This window comes from Haliotis cracherodii, unplaced genomic scaffold, assembly GCF_022045235.1.
Source record: "Haliotis cracherodii isolate W230 unplaced genomic scaffold, xgHalCrac1.p SCAF_4, whole genome shotgun sequence".
NCBI classification, from domain to species: Eukaryota; Metazoa; Mollusca; class Gastropoda; order Lepetellida; family Haliotidae; genus Haliotis; species Haliotis cracherodii.
Window position 1 is genome coordinate 9,647,335 of NW_027266297.1, and position 19,012 is coordinate 9,666,346.

Below are 19,012 nucleotides of genomic sequence, written 5' to 3' on the forward strand. Positions count from 1 at the left end.
GGAAGGTCCAGGGTTCGATCCCGGGCAGCGTCATACAAAAATACGTTACTTGATGGTACGTGTTGCTACCCTGCCATCGCTGGGCATTAAGGGGCAAAAACAGGGACTGGTGGGATCGGGATACAACTGTGTCTGATGTGGGTATTCATATTAAACTGCGGCATGGTATTTCTGTAGGCCAGCCCTATAAAATCGGCATTAGTCCTGACCAGTACAAGTATACGCACGCTTGCACGCACGCACGTTGCTGTACAGGTGCAATAATCTTGGACGCGATCCATTGAACACGTCTGGGACGTGTGCGTCAACATCATTGGCCGCCGACCACGTTGGCTGAACATGGCCAGGCGCTGAAGGAGGAATGGACAACTCCCTCCAGTCGCCATTTTGAGACTCATACGGGGTATTCCTCGCCCATTGAATGAATGTTTGACAAATCGTGGCAGTATATTACGCACTACTCATCCAAAAACATCAACTTTGCAATTTCCCATCTTATCCCTATCGTCCTTCACGATCGTTGACGGTCATCACTATATAGTTGTATACAAACATGAAGCAATGAATGTAATTAATGAAGTTTTATTGACTGAAGTGAAGGGAAGAAAACAAATAAACAAATTGAAATGAACAATATACTGGGTTACAGAAAAGAATATACAATATATCTTACTTCATAGTTGTAAAAAATATTTTATTTCTTGTGAAACAAATTAAAAGAAGAGTTTATTAAAGCAACACAGAAAACGATGATATTGCAGATACATCAATCTTCACATGCTATTTGAACAGATCATATCATAATCGCTAAACTAGCTCACAAACTTGTACAGATCACAAGAAGTTTTTTTTTCGAATATTCAAAATATCTAACAGTTTACCTTTTTTTATATAAATATTTCACTTCTTGTAGCACAAACAAAAAAAGATTTTATAAAAGAAACTAGGCTGGACCAGGCAAACCAATGCCAGCATGAGCTACGCCCTCGGGTACGATGAGACGCCATCAGCCAAGGCACCATTGCAAACACGTGATCCTCTTGAGTCGACTTTTACGACAGACAATGGGTTACGGGGACCTATTCTTCCTCAGGGTCCCCAATGGGTTGATTCAAAATCTATCGACATTTATACAAATACAACTGCTTTCATGTCAGTGGCTGTGTTTGGCTGATCTATCTTATAATTGTATTTAATAATGTAAGCAATATGAATATTTAATGACCTTTTTTGCTAAAAGCTAAGAGATCAAAACAAATAAACAAATTGAAATAAGTAGTAGTATGGGTTACATTCGAGGATATGAAATATATTATACGCCATAATTGTAAATGTAATTGCACAAATTAAAAAAAAGAGTTTATAAAAGCACCATAGAAAGAGACATATTACATATACATATATACATGACCAGTATTGCCAAATTTGACGCATCACTGACTAAAATTATGTCGAATCCAGTTCCATAGTTTGACCTCTTTTATACATTCCAAGTGTTTTACTTTCTTTATTGCATAGCTTTTTGAAATGTTGATGATCTTCATCTTGGCTTATATTTGGTTTGACCGTACCACACTTGCTCTGACAAGGCACCAAAATAATGCTGATTTCAGTTTACCATTCGATTCGTTTGCAGATTATCATATCAATACACTTTTATAGCGTACTGTTCATAACTAGAGCAGGAATATGTCACTGTGTAACTACAGAAAGTGCTAGATCGTAGAAATTATGTTCACATTTTGGAATTAGTGCAAATACATATAACTACTTGAAAGATGTTATTTCCTTCAGTAAGTATCACGACAAAAGCATGAACATGTCCGCATACACACAGTACTCCCTCAAGTATGCCAGCCTCGTTTGAAATATACATGCATAGGAATGCTTTGACGTAACATTTGCATTTACATAGCATACAGGGTCCTTTCATAACGCTATTTAGCACCGTTGTGGGAAGAACGTAAGTATTCAGACATAACTGAGGCATCAAAGAAACAACATAAAAAGCACATGGTTCTGGTTTCACAAGACTGGGGGTTTACAACTTTGCAGTGGCACATCAAACGTCAGCAAACTTTGATCTGGTCCATATTAACATTTTGATGGGGGGCACTATTTAGAAGCAATAATCATGTGACATTCATATTTGCCTCAGGTGCTGCATCCGTAGACAATGTTAGTTTACAAATATACGCTTCTGTGTAATTAAGAAGTTGATACTTGTCACGTGTTTGAGATATAACCCATTACTATTTTACATTACCAACATATGAATATGATGCTTGTCCTGATTCGGTACATAATATGATAACAAGGTATATATTTTGTAGGGCGAGCACAGCGTGAATCCCATATCACCGGGACAGCACTGAAAATCCCTTCCTTAGCACAAGTGTTGAATTGAAGACTACAAATTCGTATATGATACACGCATCACATATAAGGCTACAGGTGTTGAGTGTAAAGAGAAAAGAAACACATACAGAGACAACAAGGTGAAATAACAGAGGTGTTGGGAAAACAAAGTTCATAAAAGTGTGTATATAAGTGAGAATATTGTCAAAGTTGGTGTAATGTCGTCCTTTGGGATTGTTTGGTGTTAAGTTCAGATGTTGGCGTAGGTATTAGCTGGGTCTGTCCTCAGAATACACTGCTGCGCAAAGTCGTGGAACATCTGCACATCGCTCTGAAAAATGAAAACAAATTCATATTACTGAAAGAATATTCATGAGAGACTCACCATTTAATTTACCATATTTTGTGTTAATAATGTTTTACATTGCATTATCAATGGTCATATTCTATCTTATATATTAGACAACTGATAATAGTGTTGTACGTTGTCGCGGGAACCAACAACACCGGTAAGATCGTACAGGTGTCACGGTTATGACATCGCGATCGGTGTACAACTCAATGTTTAAGGGCTACCGCAGGGTCTGAGTTAGAGATCAGCATCAATACAATATCCGTCACACACGTTCTTAAAGTTTTATAACAGTCTACATTCCCAGTTAACATAACTTGTAGCGTAGTTCTGGTCAACAGCTGACGTTGATCTGAGGGCAACGGTTCAAACTTCCGCATCACAGCTGCAGTCTAGCCCATTGCTGCTGGCAATTTATAAAGTGTACTACGCTCCTGTTTCAGGACTACATGTGCTACATAATGCTACAATTTCACTTCAGTATCAAATCAATCCTGGCTGCTTCGATGTCTATTCTGATTTCTTTGTATCAGGGTTGTTTCTTCGTTGTTTAACGCCGCACATAGCATTATTCAAGCTACATGTAAATAACTGAGTGTGGACCAGACAGTCCAGTGATTGATATCATGAGATCGATCCACGCAACTGGGATAGGATGACATGCACCAACCAAGATAGCGAAGCTAATCACCCGATCATATGATAAACCCAAGATTATGCCAAATGTTATTTCGAAAATAGAAATTATCAGCAAACTGAGGAAACGCAAGTGTCCTCACCTGGGTGAACTGAAGGTCAGGGCAACATCGGAGGAACGTCCTCACGTGATCGACTACGTCAACACGGGCATCCTCACGAATACCGGACAGAATATTACCCATGATGCAGAGCGAGACAGCAAGTTTTCGGTCATTGTTGCTGCAATTCAAAAAGTTACATGTCATGTTTCCTGTTATATTTTGTGTGTCATGTATCTATAACAGTAAATGTGTTTATCACATAATGGATCGTGTTATCAATACGATAAACCAAGCATATAAACTTTGTATCACGACCCACTATATTTACACAAGAGGTCGCCAAGCAGGAACTACTTTTGATAAGCACTACAGATCGATGGCACGCCCACTTCCTCAATAAACCATTGTCAATCCGGAAGTGTGTGTATTTCTGTAACCAAATAAGCATGGGCTTCACTTAGTGCAATAGTGGTCGGTCTGTGTATTACAATAGTTTTCAAATTTGCATCAGTGAGTGAAAATATGTATTTAACTTTGATTATTTGAAGAAGAAATAATATAACAAAGAGATTTTGACCCGCATGTGCTTCAGTCCTAACTAACATATATCAGGAATTACAAAATACAATTTGATTTCTTTGACTATTATACTTACAATGGGGAACATATTAGGCGAATAATCTGAATGATAATATGTAAAATATCCTGGAGACATTCTAACCTGTGAACAACAACAACAGGGTGGGTCTGAGTTGATTTATTTTGAAGGTCAGCGTGGTTTAACAAATGTGATGTCATGGCTTCCATTGTTAAGTTGGCGTCAGCGTTGACCATCTTTACTTGCCGGGGTCTGCCTGCCTGTGTGACACGTGTGAAATATTGCAAGATAATATGACTCAACTGTCCGCAGACAGAATAACATTCGATTGCATGCATATTTATTGTTTATATTGTTGTCCTATCACACATATGATGTTGTCATTGTCATGTAATCCCATACATACTAGTGCAATTGCACTTACAGACATATTCACTGCCATGATTGTTGATTGAAACATCCCAAAAACTCGCATAGAAAGAATGACGTTCTGCGATAAACAGGAGATGCCATATTTACGCCCACACCTGGTATCGTTACAGTATAACCGTGAGATAAGTCACTTACTGTACGGAATCGCACGATGGACACTGCTATCTTATGATTATGGAAATAGTTTTATGGCTTTTATTTACATTTCAGGATTATAGCAAGCTCCTCAGATTTAGGTTCATGTATATAGTTAGTTTATAATGTGTATGTGGTGACATTTTGTGAGCGGGGATTCACAACAACTACTGTAGGTAAACGATATGATGTCTCTAAAAGAACGTTAAATGTGTCCATGTACAGCTGATGTATGGAATATTGTTTTGAGCAAGTTCATCTTGTTACTCGCAATTTCAGCTTGAAGGAGTTTTGTTATCAGGAGCCATACGATGATGAGAAAAGAAATACTGTGACCAAAGAAAGTACTGTAAACAGGGAATTTTTTGCGACCGTTTTATTATTGCGAGTTTTGCGAACGAGACTCAATCGCAAAAATTAAAAACGCAAAAATAAGTATAAATAATAGATACATATTTTATTCATTGCAACACGTCATCAAATGTTGAAATCATCAACCAGAACCACAAGTTACTCAATAAGTTAAAAACACAAATGAATGCAGAATGGTCACACAATACATCACAAATGACAGTGTAAACAGACCAATTAGTGTCACTGTTGCCTCACAGTAATCCTGCCTTCTTCCAACCTCGCTTGATTGCGTCAGTGTCCTTTGCAATTTTGTCCACACAGGAAACAAGCCATCTTGCGTGAATCGGTTTCATGACACTGGTCAACTTTCCGGCCAACTCAGATAAACTAGCTTCGGAGAGAAGCTGTCTATTGTTTGGTAATCGAGGTGTCATATCAAAACGGCAACTCGCAAAAATATCTCGTCGCAGTATTGTCTTTGGTGTGGTATTCGCAATAGTTTAACGCCGCAGAAATAAAGCTGTTTACAGTATTCAGTTAACAGGAGAGACTCGACTAATATTATTCGGTGCATTTTGTCAGTCAAGAAAAGATTGTATTGCGAACATATCTGTTCTAATACTGTAAGCTAATGACCAAGAACTCTTACCTTTGTCGCAAGCTGCAAGTTGATCATGGAGAGGTCCGCTGATAAGTTGGTTTGGCCCGTTGTCGTCACAGTAATCTCACCGTGCGTCTTGGACTTGCCCTCTGCTTCCACTAAGCCCGGCTAGGGAGGACATGTTCAAAACGTCAGTATTTAACACATGCATGTTTTTTAAACAAAAGGCAGACTACAATATCATGTGGTGCAGACAAGAAGTCGGGATTACTTCACTTCTGTCAAACAAGCAGGCTCCAGGTGGTAAAATCGCTGCTTGAGGTGAACATATTAGTACCATGAATGAAATGCTACAGCTTTGGAATTATGGTCTATCAATCTACAACACGATGCGTCAGTGTGAAGAACAAGCTTCTTTAACTATTTCAAAAGATTCTATATGCATACATTTGGCGTGACGACGATGATGTTGTGGACGTTGTTCTCTTCAACCAGTTTCCACAACAACTTCACTAATCTCGGGGCTGGGGCTTCGGCTTGCAGGTACCCCCTCAGGCACGTCAGGGTCTGGAAGGAGGAATGGATATGTGTGTCATGGGTGGTAATATTAACAGGGAGTCTACCTGCTATATTTATATGCAACATTGTGGGTGTTGAGCCCTTGCAGATGTTTCATCAGAATTTTTCTCAGCAGTAAATTTGGTATTCTTTATTATACTTGTAAACGTGTTATTAAACGGTTTTATGAGTAATAAAAAATATAAAACATATTGTCCACCTACCGGCCCCACACGGACAATGAAGTCTGGGTTACCATCCACCCACATTCTGTGTCGGTTAGGGGCATCTGCAAAATGTTACAGTACAAACAGAATGTCAGAGGACATAAATATGTAGTCTCATCATTCAGCATCAGGGCCCACTTGCAGAAAAACGATCTCAGCGCTAAGACTATTGTTAGCCTATGTTAAAGTATGGGAGTTACGATCATCTTAGCGCTAAGATCGCTGTGTGCAAGTGGGTCCAGGTCTGGAGAAATCTCAGTTAGCTTTGATTGTCGACGAAGTTATGGATGGGGAGGTTGTGGGTTATTCCATAAGCAATGATATCTTCAATTTTCATGTTTGGTTAATCGTTTCAATCACAAGTGGCCATGTCGTCTAAGGCGTTGCTGATGGTGGGTTCAAATCCAAGACTCGCCTTCATCCTGTTTCTTGTTTTGTCTTCACGGTACCCGTGTTTGTGGGTCTCACAAAAGTGTAAATCGTCAAAGACCTGCATCTATTCAAGGTTTCCTTCACAACGACTTTACACCTAACCAACTTAACCTTTAATTTGACGAAAACTAGGCACTTTAGTATCATGCAGGGTTTATAAGATGAACTCATCTTCCATGCTGGTCGTAAGGCGTGAATAGGTTCAATGTGACTTGGTGCATGGTATGTCAGAATCCCCGATGACATGGATCTCATGCTTTCAGTCAATGAGTTGCCTGGATACCGTGATATAACTGAAGTACTGCTGACATTCAGGATATTAAGGTCACTGATCCAAGAAAATGAATTGCATGTCTTAGAACAGGGAATTTCCCAAACGTTTCTAATCTTACACATGTAGCTATTGCTATGTAGCTACACGTCCACTTCCGTGCCCATAGGGACTGAAACTGAAAGCAGATGTTCTTGGGTCACTAGTAGACACGTTGGATGTGTAAGGTGTGGACTGTGTTGTTGAAAAGAGTGCATGTTCACTTTACAGCATATCATCAGCGTCAATGCATATATTTGAATCAAATTCAATGTTGACAATCATGTGTACTTACCATCTCGGGTCTCTGACACCAGCATCTGTGAAAATACAGAAAAAAGGAAAGTAATTCATTCTCTCAATATAACATAAGAAATGGATAAGAATTGCAATTCCAAGAAATGTTGAATATCACCTTCGTGTAGGAACAGGCAGGTATATATGTATGTCAGAAGGAATTCTGTCCGTGTCCGTGGAATTACAAAATATTTGGAATGTGACCTACTTGAATATTATGGTAGTCCAACAGGACGGTATGTATTGTGTAGAATGTGTATAATCGCAGATTGAGGTGAGAGTTTTTGGGACCAAGAGTCTTTTGCCTTGTTACTATTTTATTCACAAATTATCATTGTGCAAAATGTCTTTGACATCCAGCAATTTACACTTATTCCGAGGTTTCTCGATACATGTTTTAAATGTGCGACAAAGACATTCTTCAGGTTAACACATATGATGGAAATCACTGGATTGTCTGGTCCAGACTCGATTATTTACAGACCACTGTCATGTAGCTGTAATATTGCTGAGTGCGGCGTCAAAGAAAAAAACAAACAAATAAACATACGTTTCAACACTGACCTGTGACAACTGTATGAGAGTTCGGCCATCAACCGTGGTGTCCATGCCTCTGCTGCCGTAACTGGTGGTGTAGTTGGAGACGTCCATGCTGGTGCTGCCGTATGTCGTCATCTCTACCAGACAGTGGAAGACACATTCATACTGGGCCTGTGATTGAGAAAAAAACACATAATGTTGTTTCACGTCGGTATGAACCGTTTCGAAAAAACTCTTACTGCATTAAATATTTTGAACTGAAAGTACTGCCATTGCAGCTCAATTTAGGAGATGGTAAATTAAACTTCCGACTCACTTCCTTTTTCAGAAAACAATCTAATTGGAGTAAAACCTCGGTTCAAATGGTTTCATGACTGACACAATCAGAATATATTCTGATATAATAAACGGTTTTCAGTTATCAGAAATATTTACTAACCTCAGAAGATCATCATGACATGATTGTTCGAGACCCTATCGTTGACGTGCAGGCAGTTTATGACGAGGTTGCGCTGGGTTATGCACATATTTTACTGCCGTTTCTTTCAGTATCTGGACGTGACAATTGTTTTCGATAAAACACTACAAATAATATTTAATGTTTGTGACAGGTGCCACCGGTGGGGCAGGATACCCTCACCTTTTCGCGAACACCTGGTATCATCCCTCATTGATAGTGATTCATGAACACATGTTCGTCATGCAGTCGGAATTCAACATTGGTTTTGAAAAGGTTTATTGCTATAGGTATATATAGCAGAATACACAAGATATAAGGGGTTTATTTCAGCCAGTAAACCCTTTTACGTACGCTTTAATCTTTAGTCGCGATTATCTTCCGAAACAGATTACTGGGTCTAACCCAAACTAGTGATGACATCATAAGAATGGGTCAGTGAAACAGAATGATGACGCCAGGTGTTCTTGGAAAGGATAAGCGTGTCCTGCTCCCGCCAATCACGTGTCATACAAAGGTATGTAGTTGTTGTTTCCACTTACCGCTGTCTGTATCATGTTCTTTCTCTGCCCCCTCATCACGGACACGTACCCCAGGACATCCACCACCCCCTCCTCTCGGGCCTGGTCTATCAGGGAGTCAACGGCGATGTATGTGCCTGTACGTCCAATACCCGCGCTGAAATAGTCCACAATGTACATATCTGTTCCTGTACATCAAATAACCGCACTGAAAAAGTCCACAATATACATATCTCTGCCTGTACGTCCAATACCCGCACTGAAACAGTCCACAATGTACATATCTGTTCCTGTACATCAAATAACCGCACTGAAAAAGTCCACAATATACATATCTCTGCCTGTACACACAATAACCGCACTGAAATAGTCCACAATATTCTTTTCTCTGCCTGTACATCCAATAACCGCACTGAAATAGTCCACAATATTCTTATCTCTGCCTGTACATCCACTACCCACACTGCAATTGTCCACAATGTACATATATGTGTCTGTACTCTCTGAAATAGTCCATAAATATGCATGTATTTACTTAAACTGTCAAATTTCTGAGCTCAAATCGTCAACGATATCTGTTCTATCAAATCATATACCAGTGATGTGAACATATTACAGAGGATACGTGTTATCCACGACGACACTGATTCCAGATAAATTGTCTGGATTTACCAAATTGATTAATGAAGTATTGATCAGCGTATTTCAGGGTCCAGAACAATGTGGTTTCAATTTCAATCCTTTAATTTTTACATGTCCCAGTCGTAATGTCAAAATATTTAACAAAATAGTGTGAATGATGTAATCATCAAGAAGTGATTAAAGTAGGATTTTTTTCGCAATTTCTAGTCCTCCTATTTGTTTGAAGAATGGCTTCCCAATCTACTGTGGACAAGCAGTGGTTAGCTATCTTTGTAACTAAAGTTTACCTACCTGCAGTGGACAAGCAGTGGTCCGTTTCTTCCTGCAACTGTCTGTCGGACAAGCCAGATGTAGCTGGCGAGAGCGAGGGTGTCGGGGACACCGTGGTCAGGCCAGGATGTAAAGTGGAACTGGATAACTGTCCGACTCTCTCCAGTCTGTGACAGAAGGTGTTATATATTTCGTGGTAACATGAAACAAACTTCAATCATAGGTTTTACTTGCTGAGCTACCTTATTAATTCAAATTGCTGTGTGTCAATGTGAATTAAGATGTTGACTCCCGCACTACTTCAGCATTTTGTCCAGTTATACCACGACATAATTTAGTGAACACATGCAGTGACTGTTTTGATTCAATACTCACTGCCTTTGAAGTGACTTTCATGTGTCTCATTGTGAAGTTCGCACGGATTTGTGTTACCTCCACCTCTACTGTGAAGAGGCCAAAGTCCATTACACCATCTACCGGCCAATACTGCTCACATTTCACCTACGATTTGAAATAGTTGGTCTATATTGACACAATGTGCATTCCAGTGATTAGACACAAAGTTATAATGTAATCTTACACGTTTTTTTAATGGAAGCCAAGATCGTTATTGATTCATTCATATATTTTTCTCTGATGTTTTGCCTTTTTAACTGAATGTTTCATAGGATAATCGATACGTTATTTATTTATATATCATGAAATCCTACCTTAGTCTCCTCCACAAGACCAGTCAACATGACCACAGCGCTGCAGGAATGTTCCCAGATCATCCTCCAGAAGTCGCCCACTGTCTTCTTGTTGGGGGCTAGACACATTAATTAATGGGTTATTGAAACAACGAGGATGTTATTGGCTTGATGTACACATTTCCATTTGTTCGTTAAATCATCACAAGATTGAAACATCCCCTCAAATACTGTCTTTTCCAATGATATGCATTAGATCCAAGATCCAAGATTATTGCACTTATATAGCGACGTGCATGTACGTGTATGTGTGTGGCTGCTTGTACTAGTCCGGAGTGATGCCGATTTATAGTTCTAGCACACTGAGATACATGAATACCCCACACAGACACAGTATACAGGCTGCGAGCTGACTAGTCCTTGTTTTCGCCCTTTAATGCCGAGCGCCAGACAGGCTAACAAGTACCATCTTTTAACGTCTTTTGGCATGACGCGGCCGGGGATCGAACCCCGGACCTTCCGCTCTCCGGGCGGACGCTCTACCATTAGACCATGGAGGCGGTCAGATACACACAAAGACAGGTGTGTACATTATAGCATTAGTAAGATGTACGGGTCACATATGGGTCAGTTATTTTATTCTATCAACAGGTTATTCAACCGTTTTTAAAAACACGACGCCACAATAGATGTACTTGTATCTCACCTTGAGCTGCTATGTAAGTCTTCCTCTGGTTGTAGCTCTGAAATTACAGAAACGGGGCAGTTGGATAGTTTAATCCTTGCAGCCATCTATTTTCTGTATTTGAATTGTGTATGCCGTATTAGTCTCAAAACCCCGCCTTCTGAACGATTTGTTATACCAAAAGGAACATTTCTCAGTACCCCTTATCCGGGCGATTTCGCAAAGGTGACTATGTCCGGAGTAGACAGAATTGAAATATAACTGAAAAGGTTAACATGGCATGAAAGAAGACGAGATAATTACAAAAGTACACACGTGCATGAGACTGGCGTTGATGTAGTCAGAGCCAGGGATAGCTGGTAGGAGAGTCAGGCGGACACGGTTATGGTCGTCTGAAATTTAAAATAATGTCAGTTAAACTCTTGATAACCACATCTTGTATATTTTTGTAAAGTCACCAATTTCAGTTCTACTCACAGGGGTAGTAGCCTCTGAACTTGTTTTTGCCACTGTTCTCGGATTTCTGAGAGTCTTGATATGACGCTGTGAATCCAGTCGGCAGTCGCTGTAAGTAAAATACATTTCAGATATGAAATCTGATCTCGGATAGCATATTTTGTTATGCAGATTCAGATTGTGAGTCAACATAAACATCTCTAACATACACGAACACACAGGACTAACATAAACAAAACACAAGGGACTTACATAAACACAACATCCGGTACAAGCAATGTAATACAATAATACAACAGCTTTCCCCCTGTGAAGTACTATCTACGACTCACGTTGTATTCTCTTTCGAATCCATCTTTCCTCTGTTGAAGCATTGCCACTGTTGAAGCTAATTCAGGCACAACGACGTCTCTGATGGCGTCTTCGGCATCTGCATTGTAGTAACAGCTGTCAGGTGATCGAACCTCCTCATCAACGTCTTCCTCCTCCTGGTCTTTGTCTTTGTCTTTAGAACTGAGCTGTTTGCTTGATGCTGCGTGTGTGGCAGGTTTTGGTTTTATTGGTGGCTTCTGATGGACTGCTTTGTTCTCATCCAGAACCACGTTACCAACAGCGCCGTTCTCTACAGCAATGGAACGCATTCAGTACATGCATTATACTTTACGTTGGTATCTGTCTTGAATACTCACTGATGTAATGAGTTATGAGCTTGTTTTATCACAGGACAAAGAATAGAACTGTAGCTAAGAAAAGCAAAACGAGTACGTCCCTGATTCAATACGACTTTAGTATTTACTTTCCATGGATTTCCTTAAAATATAGTTTACCTCAAGGTTTATATTCAAATGTTGCAAACGAGCTATCACAACATTCACAATTCTAAGCCTAACCTCTACATCTTAAACAAAACCTGCATTCAAATAAACACATCTGAAACTTTAATAATAATTTCTAACACTTGTTTTCATAAAACAAAATATGAAACAAAACAGACGTGGTGGACTAAATGGTTTCCTACAGTGTCGTTGTAGTTTTCTCACCTTGTGCTGTAGGGTGGAATTCTGCAACGTATTTGCTGATGTCGCCTTTGTAAAGCCTCCTCTTCCTGTTACATCAGAATGGTACGAGCATAAACAAACCACACACTACTACATAGACCTACAATCGTTACTACTATAGACACAACACATGGGACTAACATAGACAAAACACACGGTACTAGCATAGATAAAACACACGGGACTAACAAAAATAAAACACATAGGACTAACATAAACAAAACACACGCTACTAACATAAACGGAATAATCGATATTAGCATAAGCACAACACATTGGACTCGAATAAACAAAATAAACGCTACAACCAGAAACAGACCACACACGGCTCTTACATAAACACAACACACAGTTCTATCATCGGCGGTGAAAAATATATCTATCAAGGAAAATATATCTACGTAGTCAAAAAGATGCATGGGTTTCGAAAACCTTTTACGGGATGAACCATTTACCATAGTTTAAAAGCTGAAATCTAGACCTAATCGACACTATATCCAAGTATGGTTTGACGTTTAGTGTGCAACAGGTAGTCGTGTGCCGAATGTACATACATATGGAGTCACACTTAGCTGGAGTACATGATGTTGTCAGAAATTACCTGATGACAAGGACCACAATAATAATGAGGATGACCACAACAAGTAAACCGGCAACTGTTCCCACCACAGCTGACACGGGAAACAACTGGGATGTGCCTTTTCCATTTAGAGCAGCTGTAAATGTGCACAACATGTATCTAGTGAATTAATGTACAATTTAAAATTTCGGACATGAGCTGCAGAGATGTTCCAATGGTTAATGAATTATATGTGGCGGTATATAAACAGGGCGAGGGCGCAAGCAAGTGCATTCGGGAGTATATGGGGAAGTCAACCGGTAAAGCTACTACGTGGGTTCAAAATCTAAAATACCACCCCTCCAAAGTAAAAAAAATGATCTAAATAGCTTGAAGGCGTAGTGCTTTGTCAAAGAATGGTATCATCAGAATTTGAGAAATCTGTTTCAGTGAGAAAACATTGTTTTCATTTTGCCATAAAACAATGATAATTGTGCTCATCTTCATATATCTCAGACAACGCGCTCATGCGTATTGGTAGAAGTGGTCTTTTTATACCTAAGACCATCAGGTTTTTTTATTAAACGTAATTAACTCCCAATAATAAACCATTATACTCGCATGTTGATATGCAGTTTTGTTTGTTTTTTTACGCCGCACTCAGCAATGTTCCAGCTATATGACGGAGGTCTGTAAATAATCGAGTCTAGACCAGACAAGCCAGTGGCTGATATCATTGGCATCGATCCACGCAACTGGGAAACGATGACATGCATCAAACCAAGTCAGCGAGCCTTACCACGGATCCCGTTAGTCTCCTCTTACGACAACCACGCTTTTTAATTGCATAATTCAGTTGTCAATAAAATGGATGCATTTAATATGAGTATGCAATTAAAAGGATAAACATTTAATCATGTTTAATCATTTTATTATCAAGCTGAAGTTTAGAACCTGGATTCCCATTATTCATTGTCAGTCTGGAATACCACCCAAACCCTCATCATCAATATTATAATCGCTAAAATTAAACGTTTTTCATACAGGCAGATACTTTCGTAATGTTGTTTCAATGAATCCTGACTTCAACGTTTGAGAGATAGATGACTTTGAAGTAATTATTACGAAAACAAACTTATATTTATTATTTATATGGTTTACTTGAGGTTAAGTGCAGTTGTAACATATCGATTATGCACACTCACCTGTCTGACACAGGTCAAGTTGCCACCCTGCCTGACATCCACCCGGACAGGCTCCAGTGACGTGATGACATATGTTGTTATCAGCACAATGGCCGCAGGTTGATTCACAGTTGATGCCATACGATCCATTTGGGCACACTGGAATAGTACAGAGCAAATAATAGTCCTATCTTAGCACATCAACACCGAGGGGCCGATCCATCATATTCGGGGACGTGGAGGAGGGGAGAGGGGTACTGGGACTGTAAATTATGTAAGAATCAGGATATATTTTCCGTGACTGCCTTAAAGCATTTCTTTTGTGAAGTGAGGAACAGACATTATTACTTTCATAACTCATCTGTTTCTTAAACATCCAGCCAAACGTACAATTATTGTTTGGACTGGAAGTTTTTTTGCATAAGAAATGGTCGGGCCCTAATATTCACGTAGAATGTAAATTTACAACCAAAGTACCTAGAGGCTCACATTTCAAATTCGAAACTTGTTTCCATGTCCAAATAATATTTTTTTTGAATGACTATGTATTTGATCTGTGACTGGTGATTTATGCATAAAATGCTCAGAGCTTTCATACATCTAAAATTGACCATTCAATTTCTAAATAGTCTGGTGCCTTTCCAGCAGCAACAGCTGAAGATTGTTGCTTTCGCTTTCTTACTTTCACTTTCCCATGATTGTCGCTAGAGTCGACTAATGGGATTGGGTGGTTAGGCTCGCAGTCTTTGTTGATGCATGTCATCGTCTCCCAATCACTGTGACAATTCTATGATTCCAACAACATCACGAAGCCACGAACATTTTCACGAAACAGTATTGCCAATATCTTTCCATATTGCTTTGAGCCACTCTAAAAAAGGTTACTGTGAACAGCAGTTTTATAGTTTAATTTGTATCCTCATCTTGTGACAATTAAAGGTTAGATATACTTTTTTGTTGAATGATTGGTTTATAATAGATGGCAGAAGTAATATATGGATATAAAATATATGTATGTCACTTTCGTGTCAGAAAATTGAATATGTACCCCAAACTCGATGAAAGATGTCACAAGGACACACGTGCGTCCAGCTCAAGAAGCAATTCTTTGTCAGATGTTGTCTTCCTTTGACAAAGCCAAGGGTGTTATCTATCTACTTTCCTGATTAGATTAACTATCACACATGTATATTAGACACACAACACATTAGTTAATTCATTAATCACAAGAGAATACACATACTTTGCATACAGCCATCTCCCTTGTATCCACTTTCACAGCCATCAGGACACACCCCAGTCGTGTGATTACATGTGGCAGACGGTGTCCTACAGCGACGGTTGCGGCAGTACTTGCTGCAGCCTTCTCCATATCTCCCAGAATCACAGCCTGAAATTAATGATTAGCTAACTAATGTGATTCAGGCGACATTTTAATTTTGACAGACAGCATGCATACACCAACTGCACATTTATTAACTATATGTCAATCACACACAGAGCGTCTAAACATTCAAACATAGTCATATTTCTCGCTACAAACACAAACTTTAAAGTTGCCCTAAAATCGCTAGTTTTGGACTTTGGTTGGCTGTATAAAAATGAAAATGAAACGAAATATATGTGTTGTGATTTTGTTGTTGTTGTGAAGATACTTAATAATAATTTCTTGAATTGAGACTATGTTGTAAAAAAAGAAATATGCCCCCCACCACCACCCTCACCCCCACCACCATGAAACTTTAAAGTTGCCCTAAAACCTTTGGACTTTGGGAGGCTGTATAAAATGGCAATGAAACGAAATAAATATGTTGTGATTTTGTTGTTGTTGTTGTTGTTGTTGTTGTTGTTGTTGTGAAGATTCTTAATAATATTTTCTTGAATTGAGTCTATGTTGTAAACCCCTACCCCACCCCCCATCCCCCCTACACCCCCACTTGATGAAAGATGTCACAAGGACACCCGTGCGTCCAGTTCAAGAAGCAATTCTTTGTCAGATGTTGTCTTCCTTTGACAATGCCAAGGGTGTTATCTATATACTTTCCTGATTAAATTAACTGTCACACGTGTATATTAAACACAAAACGCATTAAGTTAATTCATTAATCACAAGAAAAAACACATACTTTGCATGCAGTCATCTCCCTTGTAACCACTTTCACAGCCATCAGGACACACCCCAGTCGTGTGATTACATGTGGCAGATTGTGTCTTACAGCGACGGTTGCGGCAGTACTTGCTGCAGCCTTCTCCATATCTCCCAGAATCACAGCCTGAAATTAATGATTAGCTAACTAATGTGATTCAGGCGACATTTTAATTTTGCCAGAGAGCATGCATACACCGATTTGCATATTCATTAACTTTATGTCAATCACATACAGAGCGTCTAAACATTCAAACATAGTCATATTTCTCGATACAAACACAAACGTTAAAGTTGCCCTAAAATCGCTAGTTTTGGACTTTGGTTGGCTGTATAAAAATGAAAATGAAACGAAACATATGTGTTGTGATTTTGTTGTTGTTGTGAAGATACTTAATAATAATGTCTTGAATTGAGACTATGTTGTAAAAATAGAAATATCCACACACACACACACACACACACACACACACACACACACACACTCCCCTATACAAACTTGATGAAAGATGTCACAAGGACACCCGTGCGTCCAGCTCAAGAAGCAATTCTTTGTCAGATGTTGTCTTCCTTTGACAATGCCAAGGGTGTTATCTATCTACCTTCCTGATTAAATTAACTGTCACACATGTTTATTAGACACAAAACACATTAAGTTGATTCATTATTCACAAGAGAAAACACATACTTTGCATGCAGTCATCTCCCTTGTATCCACTTTCACAGCCATCAGGACACACCCCAGTCATGTGATTACATGTGGCAGATTGTGTCTTACAGCGACGGTTGCGGCAGTACTTGCTGCAGCCTTCTCCATATCTCCCAGAATCACAGCCTGAAATTAATGATTAGCTAATGTGATTCAGGCTACGAGTTAAATTTTGCAAACAGCATGTATACACCGATTTCAATAAATGTACTTGATATTCATAATGACTCCACAAAAGCTACACAAAGGCAACAAACACTGCACCAGCATCGCATATATGACTTGTACATTTTTGTACACGAGGTACATTGATTATATTAAAAGTTAAAACGTATCCAAATGAAAGTTTGCAGGTTAAATAATATACACTTCCGACATGTTTCCTTTTATTTTACGTTGGGATATATAAGTAGTGACTGGCATCTGATGGGTGCAACTGGAGTCCCGTTTCAGATGGCTCAATTTGCTATTCTCTCAAGATCACGAAATTTACATGTTACTGGGGCTCTTTTTCAATTTAAATATAGTTGCTCAGTTCTATCGAAACAATAGGATTTCAGAGACTAGGCGTTTGTCCAATCGTGAAATACAACTTTCTAAAACATCCAACGCAAATAGATTTCTTCAGACAAACTTTCTATATTTCTTTCGATGATATATCAAAGGACAATTAAGTTGTTAAGAATATTCAGTGTCCATCTTAATCAAGCGGCTTGCTGAACATCTGGTGGATAGGTTTCATGTTATGTTATGCAAGAAAAGATCTTTCATTACCCTTTCATTACAAAACACATACCGATTAATAAAAGCAGTAATACTTCATATAAAATAACACTTTTTTAAACAAACAGTTAGGAACTATACAAGTCCGTGGCTTTATTGACTGCAACAAATAACTAACTGCATTTAGTTTCTTATGCGACCATTTCCATTCATATGTCCACATGTATACATCCGTTTGTTCTCGTGATCTATAACCGTGCTTTTCACTCTTTTTTCTATGGAATATAGACCAGTGATTACATCACACCAGAAGGGCAGGTCCAAATTCTAGTCGTGATTTCAGGGTCCGTATTCGATGGTGTGAAAACGAAATCGTAATATGGCTGAATATTGCTAAACGTGGTATTAACCAGATTACTCACACATTTACATTTATCTAAGCTAAATCAGTTGTTTGTCAGACGATAACTTACTCCAGATTTGAACAGAAAAGGACAAATAATCGTCATCGTGGTGGTTCCAGAGGATTCAGGAGATTACACCACCTCCAACCCCCACCCTTTTGAAACTTGCCTCCCCACCGAGTGTAAAACTAGTTCGTTTGAGAAAACACTGGACCTCTCTTTGATTATTGATAATTAAGAATTGACCTTCACTTTGTGTGAGTTCATTGGAGTATGAACCTGCATAGAGTGAGGGCCAAACTGTATGAACGTCGGAGCTTGCGACGACGTTCATACAATGTTTGGCCCTCACTATATGCAGGTTCATACTCCAATGAACTCACACAAAGTGAAAGTCAATTCTTATAATTTTTTATCACAATTTCTTTCCTCAAAGGACGTAGGCCAAGATCTAAACACAATTTTATTTAGTACGTGTGACTTCATGTTTACACTGACAGCCAAACAACAACCAGCTATATCGCGGAATAAAATAGATCCCCCCAAAAGAGAGGTGACATGAGCGTATGGATGCA

At 39.1% G+C, this 19,012-nt stretch overlaps 1 protein-coding gene across 1 annotated transcript in view; it reads right to left on the reverse strand.

The window, feature by feature from the left end:
- Positions 1-607: 607 nt before the first annotated feature.
- Positions 608-19,012, reverse strand: part of LOC139479689 (receptor-type tyrosine-protein phosphatase alpha-like) — a 30,310-nt gene continuing 11,905 nt past the window's right edge. The window contains exons 4-25 of the mRNA XM_071262532.1: positions 17,290-17,436; positions 16,582-16,728; positions 15,699-15,845; positions 14,477-14,614; positions 13,314-13,428; positions 12,695-12,759; positions 11,987-12,276; positions 11,676-11,763; positions 11,514-11,590; positions 11,220-11,256; positions 10,535-10,632; positions 10,200-10,325; positions 9,846-9,991; positions 8,934-9,069; positions 7,959-8,105; positions 7,393-7,417; positions 6,353-6,417; positions 6,018-6,137; positions 5,619-5,738; positions 4,172-4,308; positions 3,490-3,628; positions 608-2,689 (exon numbers count right to left, since the gene is read on the reverse strand). Of these exons, the coding sequence (XP_071118633.1) occupies positions 2,609-2,689; positions 3,490-3,628; positions 4,172-4,308; positions 5,619-5,738; positions 6,018-6,137; positions 6,353-6,417; positions 7,393-7,417; positions 7,959-8,105; positions 8,934-9,069; positions 9,846-9,991; positions 10,200-10,325; positions 10,535-10,632; positions 11,220-11,256; positions 11,514-11,590; positions 11,676-11,763; positions 11,987-12,276; positions 12,695-12,759; positions 13,314-13,428; positions 14,477-14,614; positions 15,699-15,845; positions 16,582-16,728; positions 17,290-17,436 (2,591 nt within the window). The 3' untranslated portion in view covers positions 608-2,608. The remainder of the gene's footprint in view (positions 2,690-3,489; positions 3,629-4,171; positions 4,309-5,618; positions 5,739-6,017; positions 6,138-6,352; positions 6,418-7,392; positions 7,418-7,958; positions 8,106-8,933; positions 9,070-9,845; positions 9,992-10,199; positions 10,326-10,534; positions 10,633-11,219; positions 11,257-11,513; positions 11,591-11,675; positions 11,764-11,986; positions 12,277-12,694; positions 12,760-13,313; positions 13,429-14,476; positions 14,615-15,698; positions 15,846-16,581; positions 16,729-17,289; positions 17,437-19,012) is intronic.